This window comes from Rutilus rutilus (assembly GCF_951802725.1).
Source record: "Rutilus rutilus genome assembly, chromosome: 2".
In the NCBI taxonomy this organism is placed as follows: Eukaryota; Metazoa; Chordata; class Actinopteri; order Cypriniformes; family Leuciscidae; genus Rutilus; species Rutilus rutilus.
In genome coordinates this window covers 9,076,408-9,092,170 of record NC_140210.1, presented here as the reverse complement: position 1 = coordinate 9,092,170, position 15,763 = coordinate 9,076,408, and the positions used below count along the sequence as shown (strand labels likewise).

Here is a 15,763-nt window from a genome sequence, read left to right as displayed (position 1 = left end):
CACGATTTTTAATTATAATTTTTTTTAAAGTTAAATAAAGTCAAGGAATCTTTAGGTTTGTCTTGAAAATTCAAATGCTAGACTGAGAAGAGCTTCTGTGGATGCAAAATATGCACTTTTTGTGAATGAAAAATACTGCCAAATATGTACAGAACTATTGTTAAAACCACCACAACAATAACAGTTTAACAAGAAAACTCATAAATTTGAATGTGAATTTCTTTTTGATTTTGAAAGTCTGGACCTCTCCCTGTAGAAGCTAAAGTAAACTTAGTTCCCTTTCGTGGTCACTACGAGTTACGTCGTGGCGACGAATGGGGTTTCGCTTAGAAAGCCTCTCACCTTCCAGTATACAAAACGAGCCAATGGCAAGAAAATGCCACGGGTCTGCAGAATTTGCATAGTGTAACTCCGCCCCACCTCGTGGGTATATAAGGAAGAATGCTGGCAACATGCAGTTATGTTTTTGCTTCGGAGCCAAGAGTTTTCTTCACTCCCACAAGCCATTCTGAATTATCTTCACTCTACGAGATGAGCGGCTCTCCAGTGTGTTGGTGGAACAGCGCGTTCCAGCGAGATCATATTGCCTGCTGCTGATCTGTGCAGTGATCTGCCGACAAGTGTGTGTGCTTCTCCCTGGGTGCTTCAGAACTCTGTTGAACTTTTTCCTCTCTCTAAAAGAACTTCATTGCGGGAACATGACCATCGCGATGTTTAGATCGAGACTCAATGATCTCCGTGTGGGTAGAGTCCCCTCTGCCACACCCCAATCTATCTCTTCCCCAAGAGGGGATACTTTGGCTGGTGGCCAGGGTGATCTGAGGGTTACGGTGTGGCACAATAACCGAGTCATTCTGCCTCGCTGCCCCATTGAGGGTACGTCTGTGGTTCGCATGTCCCTGCTGGTACAGTTCTTTGTGAGCTTGGCTAGAGCTTCCCAACGCCCTTTCGCGTCTTCACGAAAGTCGTCGATACAGCCCTTGTGCTGCTACGGCAACACAGGGTTCACATCCTGAACTATCTCGACGACTGGCTGATCCAAGCTTTGCGAACACAGGGACCTAGTGCTCCGGCACCTAGCCCATCTGGGCCTTCAGGTCAACTGGGAAAAGAGCCCAGAACCCCGTGCAGAGGATCTCATTTCTCGGTATGGAAATTGAGTTGCTTACGAGCGAGCGCGCGCAGTCACTGCTGACTTGCCTGAGACAGTTCGAGGGAAAGAGTACGGTTCCACTGAAGTTATTTCAGAGGCTCCTAGGGCATATGGCATCCACAGCCGCAGCTACGCCGCTCGGATTACTTCATATGAGACCGCTTCAGCTCTGGCTTCGGGATTGAGTCCCGAAGTGGGCATGGCAACAAGGCACGCTCCGAGTACTAGTTATTCTGACCTGCCGTCAGACCTTCACCCCGTGGACAAACCTCAGCTTTCTACGGGCCGGAGTGCCCTTAGAACGAGTTTCCAGGCCTGTTGTTGTCTCAACAGATGCCTCCACCACGGGCTGGGGCCTTTGGCATGTCAATTGCCTCGAGTTGCTGGCCGTACGTTTGGCTCTGCACCGCTTCTGTGCGTTGCTCAAGAACCAACACGTACTAGTCCACTCATACAATACCACGACAGTAGCGTACATCAACCGACAAGCTGCTATGCTCCCGCTGTATGTTGCAACTCCCCACCACCTCCTCCTATGGAGTCAGAAGCATCTGAGGTCGCTTCAAGCCATTTATATCCCGGAAGACCTGAATCGTGCAGCCGACGAGCTCTCACGGTTTCAGTCTCTTCCTGGAGAATGGAGACTTCATCCCCAGTCGGTTCAGCTGATTTGGAAACAGTTCGGCGACACACAGGTAGATCTGTTTGCCTCCCACGATTCTTCCCATTGCAGCCTGTCCTGACCGAGGGCACGCTCGGCACGGACGCACTGGCGCACAGCTGGCCGCTGGGCCTCCGCAAGTATGCGTTTCCCCTAGTGAGCCTTCTTGCACGGAGCAGATCATTTTGGTTGCGCCTCATTGGCCCACTCGGACCTGGTTCTCCGAACTGGTACTCCTCGCGACAGCACCTCACTGGCCAATCCCTCTGAGGAAGGACCTCCTTTCTCAGAGACAGGGCACCCTATGGCACCCTCGTCCCGATCTGTGGATCCTCCACATGTGGCTCCTGGACGGGACGAGGCAGGTTGAGTACCCTACCACCACCGGTGGTGGCAACCATCACTTCTGCTAGAGCATCGTCCACGAGACATGCCTAGGCGTTGAAGTGGAACCTCTTCGTCACCTGGTGCTCTTCTCGCCGAGAAGACCCCAGAAAATGCCCGATCAGTAAGATCGGAGCGAAGGCTGTCTCCCTCCACCCTCAAAGTGTATGTTGCCGCTATCACCGCACATCACGACGCAGTCAAAGGTAAGTCAGTGGGGAAGCACGACCTGGTCATCAGGTTCCTGAGAGGAGCAAGGAGACTAAATCCTCCTCGCTCTCCTCTCGTACCCCCTTGGGACCTCGCAGTGGTTCTATCCGCCCTGCAGAGTGCTCCCTTTGAGCCTTTGCAATCAGTCGAGCTTAAGTTCCTGTCAGTGAAGAACAGCGCTCCTGGTTGCATTGGCCTCCAAGAGGGTAGGGGAGGAGCTGCAGTGGGCGACACCCAACACATTCGCAAGATTCTACAATCTCCGAGTGGAGCCAGTGTCCTCTCGTGTACTCACTTCAACTAGCCGGTACTAGAATCTGCTCAGGTGTCTTCGCTTGCTCGCCATTCCACTCCTCGGACTGGATATGTGCGATATTCTCCTCAGGTGAGCCTCTCCGAGAAGCCCTGAGTTCCTCCATCGCCGTTGACGTCAACGCCAGAGCTATGCCACCGGCAGCTTTCGCGTTGGCTAGGTGCCTCCATGTGCATGGTTCCACCCTTGGGCGACCCCCACATGTGTATTTCCACTGTAAACCTCTCTGAGCATGTGTCTTTCCCTTGGCAAGCCACCTTGCCCCCTGGGGTTGATACATTCCACCCTGCGGGCTGGACACCCCAGTGTTTCTCCATATGCAGCCCGCTCGCGGGTCATATGTGCATTCTGTAAGTCCCCCCCCTTCGGGCAGGCACTATTTGCATATTTCCACTGAGATATGCTTCCCAGTGTACCTTGGTATTCCTGTGTTAAGTAGGAGTCCTTCGTCCGTGCTAGTCTCACGACAGGGAGCTCAGACTTACGCAGGGCACTGGAATACAGCCGAGGTGGGGTGATTAGACTGGGAACCCCATTCGTCGTCACGACGTAACTCGTAGTGACCAAGAAAGGGAACGTACATACGTAACCGAGACGTTCCCTTTCTTGGTTACGTCTACCTTCCACTTCCGCTGTACCGCTGGAACGCCTGAGTACGCCTTGGCTCCTCAGCGAGAAAACATAACTGCATGTTGCCAGCGTACTTCCTTATATACCCACGAGGTGGGGCGGAGTTATGCTATGCAAATTCCGCAGACCCATGGCATTTTCTTGCCATTGGCTCGTTTTGTATACTCGAAGGTGAGAGGCTTTCTAAGCAAAACCCCACTCAGGGAACAAGGGTTACAAACATAACCGAGACACTCTTTCTGAAAAGATACGCTGCTGGTGTGTAACTTGTTTCGGTTTTGTGCTGATGAAGAAGGTTCAAATTACCAACTCGTCATTACTGATGAGTCTGTTACACAATGTCTGTTGCACAGGAAATCTGAAGAACGCTCCTGCATGACAAACCTACCGAATGCATCAGCGGTCCAAGAACCACAGCGCTGTCCACACAGCGTCCTGTCACAACAATATCAGCCCCAAGATCCAGGCACCGTTTAATGGGGAGGGCGCTGAGAGATACAGACACAAGAAAGCTGAATCTCAAATGCTCAAACCACCAGTGCAGCTCCAGGCATGAATAACAGACAGGACCAATGACACGCTGTAATTAACTTGTAGTTCTTACCCAAAATACGCATTCATGCTGTGGACGTTTTTTGGAAGTGGTTTCTTTCCCTCTGAATCAGTCATCCTGAGTTCAGTCAAAGAGTCTTTCTAGGATACACAACAAACCAAAAGATCACAGGAAAGATTTTAACACTGTCTAAAAATTCCTAAGTAAGGGTATAGGATATAATATTATTAGTGCTATGGCTATATAGTAATAACTCATACTTTAATTTAGGAATTTGAACAAACCCATAAGAATTATTGCAATGAAATGGGGCAAGAAGAGGGGTAATGTTTTACAGGTGGTGCTTGCCAAGGGTAATACACACCTATACCCATAAGTAGCGTTAAAGTATTAACTATACTCTACAGTTCGAAGGATCAGGTCAGTACGGTTTTTAATAATTTTATGCTGCATTTATTTAATCAAATATACAGTAATATTGAGAAACATTTTTACATTTTAAAATAACAGTTTTCTATTTGAATTTACTTTAAAATGTCATTTATTCCTGTGATCAAAGCTGAATTTTCATCATCATTACTCCAGTCTTCAGTGTCACATCATCCTTCAGAAATCATTCTAATATGCTGATTTGATGCTCAAGAAATATTTAATATTATGATAAATGATGAAAAGATTTTTTATTTTTTTATCAGTACTTTTTAGCAGTCTTTTTTTTTTCTTTTTTTTTTTACAGACAGACATACAGACCAAAATAGTGCAGTAACGAACAATCTAGTAATTCCATAATTCCAGAAGTGAAATAAAAGTGTGTAAATGTATAGGTGTGTGGGTGTGAATGTGGGTGTGTGTATATGCATAAGCAAAGTAACCATTTATTATTTATTACCATCTTCATTACCATCACCACCACCACTCCTCACTACCATCACTGCCAACATTGTATTAGTCAATTTTTATTTTATTTATATATTTTCTCCTATGTAACAATTACCATTGTCAGAACTCTCTATAGACAAATACATTTTTAGATAGTAAGATAATAATAGAAGATAATATAATAAGATAATATAAGATAACCCTCCCCCCACATCTCTTCAGTCCCTATTTTCTCCTATACTATTTATTTTTTATTTTATTTTTTTATGTTATGTGTAGTGTCTAAGGTGCATTAAAAGAAGTGGTACAGTGTGAGAGTGTCTCAACTTGGGACAGAGATGCTGTCCTATGGAAACCTGAGTGTTTATGAGGTTTTTCAATGTATATATATTTTTTTTCTTTTTTTCTTTCTTTCTTTTTCTTCTATTCTACATTGTGGTGCATTAAAAACACATGAAAAGATTAGGGGGGAATTGGAAATAATCAATTGATTTAACCATAGCAGTAGTGATAACAATGAACACCAAGTTAGTAATTCCAAAACAGCAATAATAATAATAATAATAATGATGATGATGATGGCAATGGTGATAAAAATAATGAGAGCAACGACAATAACAACAGCAATTACAACAATAATAAAAATAATAATAGTAATCATAACAATAACAGTAATGAAAATAATGACAATGATGACAAAAATAACAAAAATGCAGTAATATCCGTGGGTTGATTAAAAGGTGGGAGGAGTCGGAGTTGAGAGGAGAGAAGGGATTCATAGTTGTAAGAGGTCAGAAAGTGTTGGATGGCAGAGGTCGGTTTCAGATGCGTAATTATAAGGGGGAGATGTGTATTCCATTGTAATGAAGTCTGTAATAAGATTTTTCCAGTGGTTAATGTGTATGTTGTTACGAGTTTTCCAGTTCATGAGGATAGTTTTCTTGGCGATGGTTAGAGCTATGAGGAGCATTTTAGAGTTTATAGTTTTATCAGTAATTATTGTGAGGTCCCCCAGTAAGCAAAGAGAGGGCGATAGTGGGATGCGGCAGCCGACTATAGTGGATAGTGACTGTGTGACCTCTTCCCAAAAGTGTTTGATTGGAGTGCAGTGCCAGGTTGCATGGATGTATGTATCTGCAGAATTGTGATTGCAATGTGTGCAAACTTCTGATGTGAGACCCATTTTAGCTAATCTATTGCCCGTGTAATGTGTTCTATGAAGTGTTTTGTATTGTATTAATTGAAGATTAGCATTTTTGGACATGAGATAGATGTTTTTACAGATTTGGGTCCAGAAGTTGGCATCAGGAGCTATTGAGAGATCGTTTTCCCATTTTATTGTTGGTAAGTATATGGTCTGAAGTTGATTTGAAATGATTTAGTATATTTTAGAGAGAAGTTTCTTTGGAGAGGAAATGTTAACCAAGTCTGATATTGCCGGTGGAAGTTGTAAATTTGTGGCTCTGACGTTTATTTTTGCCAGAACAGAAGATTTGAGTTGTAGGTATTTTAAAAATTCATTGCTCCCGATGCCAAACTCCTGGGCCAATTGTGGAAATGTTGTTAATGTGTTAGATTTGAAAATATGGTTAATGTGGGTGATACCCCTTTCGGCCCATGTGCGAAAATGCAGTATTTTTTTATTGCTTATAAAGTCACGGTTGTTTCACAGTGGGGTGAGGTTAGATGGAGCTAGTATAGAATTTGTGATTTGGTGAAATTTCCACCAGGCTGTCAGAGTGGAAGCTATAGTTACAGCATTAAAACATGTGTGTTGTTTGATTGATTTGGTGAGGAATGGTATGTCACAGTGCTTTAAGTGGCCCAAAAGAGGTGCCGGTACTCTATTAATTTATTTTTTTTTTTTTTTTTTTTTTGCTGACTCCCCTCCTCCCCTGAGGTAACAACAACTGAAGGGGTTTTATATACAGCAGTCAACAGACGACCTTATAAAAATAATAAATCCTTTTATTAGTTTGTGGAGTTGTTTGAGCTAGAAAGAGCTACTGAACATAAATAAAATGTGCAAAATGGTATTGAAAAAATACCCTTAGAAAGAGCTACTGTAGAAAGAGCTACTGTACAGTTATTTACTGTAGCAAATAACGAGCTCGAACTTCTCACCACACCGGCACCCAGTTTGCAAGTCTAAATTAGTTGCTTACATTTAAAAAATGAGCATACAATAGCATAAAAAGTATTTTTAATGAACATAAAGGTCCATGTTTAGTAAAAATCTTCACGAAACTTAATGAAATATTTAGTGAAATTAGAAAATATAAGATATTGTTAATTTATTTTGTATACACATTCTCATATCCATATATTTTGTTTTATTGTCACGAGTAATAATCTCAGGGTTTACTGGGTTTTACACGATTCCGTTGGTAGTGTGTTATTGGTGGTGGTGTAGCCTACTAAAATAAACATTGTCACGTGTGTATAGCTTTCATCTTCTCACCGCTGATTCCTGATGGTTTAGACTAGAGGACAATTACTCGAGTCGCCCCTATCGTTTCAAAGAATAGTACAACGGCGAGCGCGTCAAGTATAAACACCTCGTCCGTTTGGGGAGGTGCGCGGATTGTGCGCGCAGTCTGCAGAGACTCGCGCTGCGGAGCCAGGCGAAAGTATAAACAAGGAGGAAGCGTGTATTGTGAAGTAAAGCGGCAGCGCAGACAAAGGATTAAAACAGATGTGCAAACGAGCGTACCGGTACGCTAAAAGCACGTTCTGGGCGCACGGACAGGTGGCGGTATGGTCAAGAGCTATATTTTGAAGTGGCGGTACTGAGTACCGGCGCGTACCGGCCCACTTAAAGCACTGGTATGTCAGCTATATTTAATTCTTTGCATAGTGATTGTTCTATATCTAGCCATATAATATCGGATTGGGTGGGGTGGATCCATTTGTATATGTATTGCAGTTGGTTAGCCATTGAGTAATAATGAAAATGTGGTGCTTCTAGTCCTCCTTGAACCTTGTTTTTTTTGTAGTGTGGTGAGTTTTATCCTTGGCGTTTTATTTTTCCAATAGAAGTGAGTGATAATGGAGTCTAGTGATTTAAACCAGGTGAGTGTGGGATGGATTGGAATCAATGAGAATAGATAATTAATTTTTGGTAAAATTGTCATCTTTATTGCTGCTATCCTGCCAATTATGGAGATTGGAAGGTTGAGCCATCGAAGCAAGTCGTCTTCTATTTTTTTTTAGTAGTGGTGTGAAGTTGAGTGTTACCAACTCTGACAGTCTGGAGGAAATCTTAATGCCTAAGTAAGTGATGTGATCGTGACATATAGGTATAGGTGATTGGTGGGGTGCCGCATCCCATTTGGTTTTATGTAAAGGGAGGATGGACGATTTGTTCCAGTTTATTGCGTAATCTGACATTTTTGAGAAGGACTGGATTGTTTTAATTATTTCTTGAGTAGATGCTAGAGGTTCTTGTATAAATAGTAGAATATCATCTGCATAAAGTGAGATTTTATGTGTTTGTTGTGGTGTTTCAATACCTTTGATTGCTGGGTTTTGGCGGATAGCTGCTGCTAAGGGTTCAATAAAAATAGTGAATAGAGATGGAGAGAGTGGACATCCCTGCCTCGTCCCCCTGTGCAGTGTGAAGCTTTGTGATGTTAGTCCATTGGTTGTGACTGTGGCAGATGGTGATGTGTATAAAATCTTGATCCAGTTAATAAATGACTCTCCAAAGCCAAATTTTTGTAGTGTGGTGAATAAAAATTTCCAGTTGACCCTATCAAAAGCTTTTTCAGCGTCTAATGTGGCAATGAGAGTATCTTTCTGTTGTACTGATGAGTAATGCATTAAATTGTATAATCTGCGGGTATTGTTAGATGCGTGTCTACCTTTTATAAAGCCGGTCTGATCAGGATGGATGACATATGGTATCATTTTTTCAATTCTATGAGATAATGCTTTGCTAATGATTTTTATGTCGACGTTTATAAGTGAAATAGGACGGTAGTTAGATGTGAGGGTGTGGTCTTTGTTAGGTTTAGGAATGAGTGATATAAGCGCTGTATTCATGTGGGGTACTTTTTATCAGTCTAATGTGTCATTGCTGATTCATTTGAATAAGTATTATTCAAATTTTGTAAAAAATCTAGTCATTAAATATGATGCCCTTATATATTCACCAATGTGTGTTGAACAATTGATGCTAAGACACTAAATACAAAATCTCTTTAAGGTGCATTCAAAACTGTATTGTTTGTTGTGATATATCATTTGGCTATCGGATATGGCTTTCATGTTGGATTATACTGACACCTAGTGATGTGGCTGTAGCATCAGGAAAAAGCTAAAGTTTTGTAGAACTGTGGGTATTTGCAGTCAGCCATGACTATATTAAGTGAAAGTGTCCAATAATAGGGGGGTTACTGAGATAAAAAGAGAAGTACTTGGCTGGTCATGTGATGTCAACATGTCAGCTCCTATGAGGCGAGTAAATGCCCATGCATCGCATAAGCATAAATAAACTAAAGTTCAATTACCTTTGGCATCAGGTCATCACCAGTAACCACAGCTACCTTCAAGTCAAGTCCCGCTTTTTGAACTACTTCCTGTAAAGCTGCTCCACAGGCAAGAGGATTGACACCTCCAGCATTACTGACCACACGAATGCCTACGGGGGGGGGGGGGGGGGAAGCATGACAACAAGACATTCAGTCTAAAAAGTAATAAAAAATATTATGAATAAGATAAATCATTTTGCATGTTATATTATATAATAAAAGTAAATATAACACAATACAACCCATATAAACATTAATTAATCTAAAAAAAAAGTGAAAAGTCACATTCTTATCATAACTTAACATAACTTTACCTCTTTTGCTGATATCCTTAATAAATGGGGTAAGTGAAAGGACGAAATCAGGAGCGTATCCCATATTCTTAAAGAAAAGAGAGCATTGTTAATCTAAGTATGTATCATAATTAACAAATTAAGTCAAAAATATTATTAAATATCCACAGAATCACCCTTATTTTATTATCTTACACCAACAAAAGCAGTTTTGTGGGTCACATCAAGTAGGCTATATATAACTTACAGGCGCTTTAGCTTTGGCTGCTGAGAGTAGTGACATGGTGATTTCTGACAGATAATCAAACACAAGGAAGTCCAATTTCCCACCATATATGAGCTGAGGAACTGCATGTAAGAGATTTTGTGAGATTTGATTCTTTTTACACAATTTCATCAAGACAAAATTGGCCCAAACAGTAGGCTATTTGGACACTTACGCCACACTTAAAAATGTATGAATGAATTAAAAACAAAATATCAAACCAAGTGCCATTTATTCTAGAGAAAAATTGCACTAGCATACTTTTACAAGCAAAACATTTTACAAAAGTTTATTTTTTATTTTTTAGCTAGGCTATATAGTGATAACATCATTATCATCGTTTAATAAAGACAAAAATATTTGGACATTTGTGGTTGTTAAACGTTATGAACACACATAAGTCCACTAAAATGAGCTTGAAAACAAGTTGGAAGAAAATGTTTATTAGTCTATCATTTGTTTTCAGATTCCCGATTGTTTTGATGTAATTTAATATAATGCAGTGAAAGTCAAACAACACATATTTTTGGCGTCAGGGAGGTTAGAAAGTGTGAAAGAGTGAAAGGGCTTTGGTGACATCTAGAGGCCAGTCAAGGAAACAACTAAGTTTTTTAGTTCGCTTGTCTTGTGTATGTTCTTGTCAAGAACTAATATGCAGAGATGGATGAATACAGGCGATGTCAAATTAGCCTACATAAAGTAAAGTAATTTAATTTAAATACCAGACGTTGCAGTATCACCCCAAAACCCCGACGCGCATCCAATCCGTACAGTTCGGTGTGCTGATGAGGCGTAATGTCTAACGTTACTGCTTCTGTGACGTGATTCTCTTGTAAAACATCTGACAGTAGTTGCGTATTTGGTGATATTGTGTGAATATGAAACATTATTCCCGCAGAAAGGCAGTGGTGAGGTTGAACAAACTCTCAATGTCAACCGATGCAAACTCCCGGATATGCGCGTGAGATTCGTCATGATCGATCGACAAACGAGTTTCTTTTTAGGCTATATTATTTTTTATTTTTTTATGCGGACAGACGATAGCACAGCAACTACAAGACTGGACTTTCAAAGTACATTCTCGTACTACACACAATCTCATCCGTGTAGGACAAAAGTATGCTATCGTGGTTCCTACTATTCTAGGACAGTTCACACACACACACACACACACACACACACACACACACACACACACACACACACACACACACACACACACACTATATGTGCATTATATGTGCTGCTATATTACAATATTTATTACTATACTGCTACTTTAGCAGTTGGCATTTTTTTCTATTATGACCATATGTAAAGGTTTAATTTGCAAATTATACAATCTTTTTAAGGATCACTTATGTATATTATACTACAAGTGCTATAGACCCTACAGAAATGGTCACCAAATTTAACAATTAAATATGCGATTTGTAGTATCATTTCAGAAACAAAATACCACTTTGCATGGTGTCATGGTGTTGCATGTAATTATATAGGCCTATATATATAATAAATGTATTCAAATTAAAAATTGTTACAGATTCTTTTGGCAGATTGGGTGAAAATTTGGTAGCCAAAATTGATATCCTTTCTAAAATCATGATTAAATAACATTAAAGAACATTAAAGCTGAGCTGTCTTTAATCAACATAAGATATAGGCTATTATCTGTAGTGCAATGAGAGTGCATATCAAAAACAACTTAAAACAAACATTAGTTGTGTAATTGAAAAGGACAGTCCTAGAAATGATCTTCACAGACACAAGTTCCCACTTTCAATGTGCAAATCATGTTTGCAAACATTCAGTGAATCATCCTGTTGAATCAGTCAGTAAGCAATAATTTATCCACAACCCTAAAATTATGTAAAAAATTTAAAATATAGTTAAAATGTTATACAACTTTCTGTCATCTACACTTCCGTTAAAAGGTTTGGGGTCAGTATATTTTTTAAAAAGTATCTTATGCTCACCAAGGCTGCATTTATTTGATAAAAAAAATTAAATAAAAACTGTAATACTGTGAAATATTATTACAATTTAAAATAACTGTTTTCTATTTTAATATATCTTAACATGCAATTTATTCCTTAATTTTCTAACATCATTACTCCAGTCTTGAGTGTCACATGATCCTTCAGAAATCATTCTAATATTCTGATTTGCTGGCCAAAAAAAAAAAAAAAAAAAAACTTTTCTTATCATTATAAATGATAAAAACAGTTGTGCTGCTTAATATTTTTGTTGAAACTGCGATACTTTTTTCAACACTCTTTGATAAATATAAAGTTCAAAAGAACAGCATTTATTTGAAATAGAATTAAATAAATCTGACCTCTTAAGTCCCCAAATATATATTTTTTAAATAATATAACAATAAATTATACAATAAATATATATTCCATTAATATGTTCCAAGCCCCTCGAGGAATGTATGAGTATGTCATACTGCACTGTCAGTTCTTGTACAAGTACAAATGTTATCTTTCCCGTAAATCAGTACAAAATTGTGTAATTTGCATCTCTCTCTCTCTCTCTCTCTCTCTCCCCATCTCTGTTTCTGGGAGGGCAAGTTTGTCCACACACTGTTCTCTGTTCCAGATTGCGGGGGTGACGATGGTCAATAATGAGTCAATCTGTTGATCAATCAGAAGGGTTCATATGGGACGTGTGAGCAGTGAGAGTCTGTATTCTGCACAGAGAGGCCAGAGATGAAGCTCACACATTCGCTCTTCTGCCTGTTCGTGGTCGTGTCCTCTGCCCTGGTAAGTTACTTTTCTTTCATGTACTGCGTTTATTTAAACCTATTTGGATTCTTAAACACATACCACTAATTATTTATTTATTTATTTATGCATTGATCACAATGTATTTGCACACTTAAAGAAGTTTTCCCTCTCTGACTCTTTTTCCAGTCACAGGACACAGTCGTGAACCCTAGAGGTGCTCGTCCTATTGAACACGGTTACAAGGCACAAGATACCTGTCAGACAAAAGAATGGCCTATGTGTACAGATGATGAATGGGTATGTATTATTATTTATTTATTATTTAAGTCATACATATCGATTGAAGGTATAATCAAGCACAGAAAAGTGCAATAAGGCCCAACAACAAGTTAGCTAAAGACCATTTCATTTCTTCAGGGAAGCAAATGTCCATCCGGCTGCCGAGTTCAAGGCCTCATGGACAAAGCAGACCACGATATCCTCAAGAAGATTGAGAGGATTCGTAGTCTCCTGGACGAGGGCCGGAAACTTTATCGCTCAACTGATCAAGTGTCCAAAAGCACTTACACTTACCTAAGAGAGCGACTGACCTCTTCCGCCGGTAAGGATTCGCTTTGATTCAATCTTTGATTTTTGGACATTTTTCATAATTAATGCCAAGGATAAAGTACATTTTTGGAAGCTCACACAAGACAATTCAAATAATGTTTTTATACTTTCACTCAGGTGGTGACAACAGGTACGCATCATTGGCTGAGCAGCTGAGACAGAGAATTACTGACATCAAGATTAAAATCGACCGTCAACTCCGGTTACTGGACGCTCTGAAGTCGCAGGTCAAAGATCAAGTTATTGTTATGCAGCGACTTGAGGTGAGCAAAATATTTCAACAAAATCTATCTATCTATCTATCTATCTATCTATCTATCTATCTATCTATCTATCTATCTATCTATCTATCTATCTATCTATCTATCTATCTCTACACTGATTTCTTGATATAACTTACTATTAAAGCACATTCTCCCAATATGATCTCTTGGCGCAGGTCGACATTGACATCAAGCTACGCACATGTAAGGGCTCTTGCGCCAGCTACACTGAGTTCACGGTGGACAGGGAGAGCTACGTGGCTCTGGACAAGCAAATGGACAATCTGGACGCCTTCCGCGTACAGAGTGTGGAGACTGTCAGTTCCCTGGGAATCATGAAGAGCAGGCCGTTGAAGGACGTGGTGTTACCCTCCATATACAAAAGCGGAACGGGTAAAGCCGAGCAGAAGCAGCTCCTCTTCGGGGACGTGGGTCAGATGCAGCTTACTCTGGAGGCGGAGGGTTCCACTGCCGAATCTGCCGCAACTGTTAGCAAGTTCCCCACATCAGGTATGGGCTCAACTTCCTCCTTTCCATCGCATACCTCCTCCTCCTCCTCCTCCTCCTCCTCCTCCTCCTCCTCTTCCACCTCCACCGTCAAGCAGTGCACCAAGTCAGTGCACAAAGTGGTAATACACACCAAAGACGGCCCCGTGGAGAAGACTGAGGTTACGTCTAGCGGGCCCGGGTGTGAAGATTTAGAAAAACTAGGAATCTCTGATTCAGAATATATGACGGCAGCCAAAGATGGGAAAGATCAGAGCCGTGGTACCACAAGAATAACCACGACTGGTGGGGATGAAAAGTCCATCACTTCTCTCACTCGCGGTACCAGTGATCTAGGTGACTTCGGTGGTGACTTCGGTGGTGACTTCGGTGGCGACTTCTTCAAGGGGCTTGGCACTAATACCCAAAAGTTATCCTCATCTTCTTCCTCATCTACAAAAACAGTCGTGTCAGATGGAAGCAAAAGTTACTCAAAGACCACCCTCTCTAGCGACCCATTCTTTGGGGATGACCTTGGGGCGTTTATGCCTGGTGATGTTGAAGAGGATCTGCCCGACATCCACGCACGAAGTGTGAAATCGAAGGACGAGCGCAAGGCTGGCTTTGTTGGTCGAGGTACACTTGAGTGAAACTCTTAACTCAAGCAGCATACACAAGTGAACCATTAGCAAATGTAATTCTCTTGATAATACTGACAATATTAGCAAGAGTTTGTTTAGATCTTCTTGGAAGCATGTGGTGTATTGTACTAAACTATTATCCAAGTAATTACAAAAAACATGTCACATTTAATTGCACTCAGATGCTCATCCAGAAACAATCTTGCAGAACTATGTAAATTCCATTCGTTTCGAAATTAATGAAACAAATTTACAATGCAGCTTTGCTCTAATCAGCAGGTGTGTAATCTTCTTTCAGATTGCGTTGAAATCCTGCAGAAGCATGTTAACGGCGGTCAGAGCGGGCTGTTCAAAATAAAGATGGCTGGGTCAGAGGAGGTAGTAGAGGTTTACTGTGACCAGGACACTGGGATGGGGGGCTGGGCTCTGGTTCAGCAGAGAGAGGATGGGTCGGTTAACTTCAATCGCACTTGGAAGGAGTATCGAAATGGTTTTGGGCAGGTAGACCAACAGGGTAAGGGCGAGGTCTGGATCGGCAACATCTTTCTACACCTTCTCACTCAGAAAGAGAGTCTTCTGAGAGTTGAGCTGCAGGACTGGCAGGGGAACGAGGCATATGCCGAGTACAGTTTTAGAGTTGGCTCGGAGGCAGAGGGGTTCCCATTGACCGTGTCCGATTACACGGGGGACGCAGGGGATGCGTTAGTGAGCGGACAGCCTAACTTCGGATCCTTCCTTTCACATGCTGGCATGAAGTTTAGCACCTTTGATAGGGACAACGATAAGTGGGAGGAGAACTGTGCGGAGATGTATGGTGGAGGGTGGTGGTACAATAACTGCCGGTCAGCCAATCTCACTGGGATTTACTATAAAGGAGGCCAGTACGACCCCGGCACCAAAGTCCCTTATGAGATTGAGAATGGTGTCGTGTGGCTGCTTTTCAAACCAGCTGATTACTCTCTCAAAGTAGTGAGAATGAAGATCAGACCTGTCTGAAAAGTGAAAAAGAGGGGATTTGGGGGGAGAGGACAGCTAGCCATTGCTTTGAATGATCAGTGTCAATAACCTACTTGTCAAAATTTAAAGTTGTAATGTTGCCATGTATATTTTTACACAACCATCATACCTCATGTTTCCAATAAAAATGTGTTCACTTTAA

General features: G+C 41.2%; 2 protein-coding genes across 4 annotated transcripts in view; one reads left to right on the top strand and one right to left on the bottom strand.

The window, feature by feature from the left end:
* LOC311282436 (uncharacterized protein) overlaps positions 1-11,002 on the bottom strand; it is a 24,057-nt gene extending 13,055 nt beyond the window's left edge. Inside the window, exons 1-6 of one of the 3 annotated variants that reach the window (XM_084396203.1) lie at positions 10,596-11,002; positions 9,856-9,956; positions 9,630-9,696; positions 9,295-9,425; positions 3,956-4,044; positions 3,740-3,839 (exon numbers count right to left, since the gene is read on the bottom strand). In XM_084396203.1, the coding sequence (XP_084252329.1) occupies positions 3,740-3,839; positions 3,956-4,044; positions 9,295-9,425; positions 9,630-9,696; positions 9,856-9,956; positions 10,596-10,848 (741 nt within the window). In that variant the 5' untranslated portion in view covers positions 10,849-11,002. Of the gene's footprint in view, positions 1-3,739; positions 3,840-3,955; positions 4,045-9,294; positions 9,428-9,629; positions 9,697-9,855; positions 9,957-10,595 lie in introns of those variants that run through there. The other 2 variants (XM_084396204.1, XM_084396205.1) reach the window with 2 other exon arrangements.
* On the top strand, positions 7,264-15,763 carry fga (fibrinogen alpha chain). Its single transcript, XM_084396194.1, has 7 exons — positions 7,264-7,609; positions 12,478-12,641; positions 12,792-12,902; positions 13,023-13,206; positions 13,332-13,477; positions 13,654-14,599; positions 14,903-15,763. Exons 2-7 carry the CDS (start codon positions 12,588-12,590, stop codon positions 15,598-15,600), a joined length of 2,139 nt encoding a protein of 712 aa, XP_084252320.1. The 5' UTR covers positions 7,264-7,609; positions 12,478-12,587; the 3' UTR covers positions 15,601-15,763.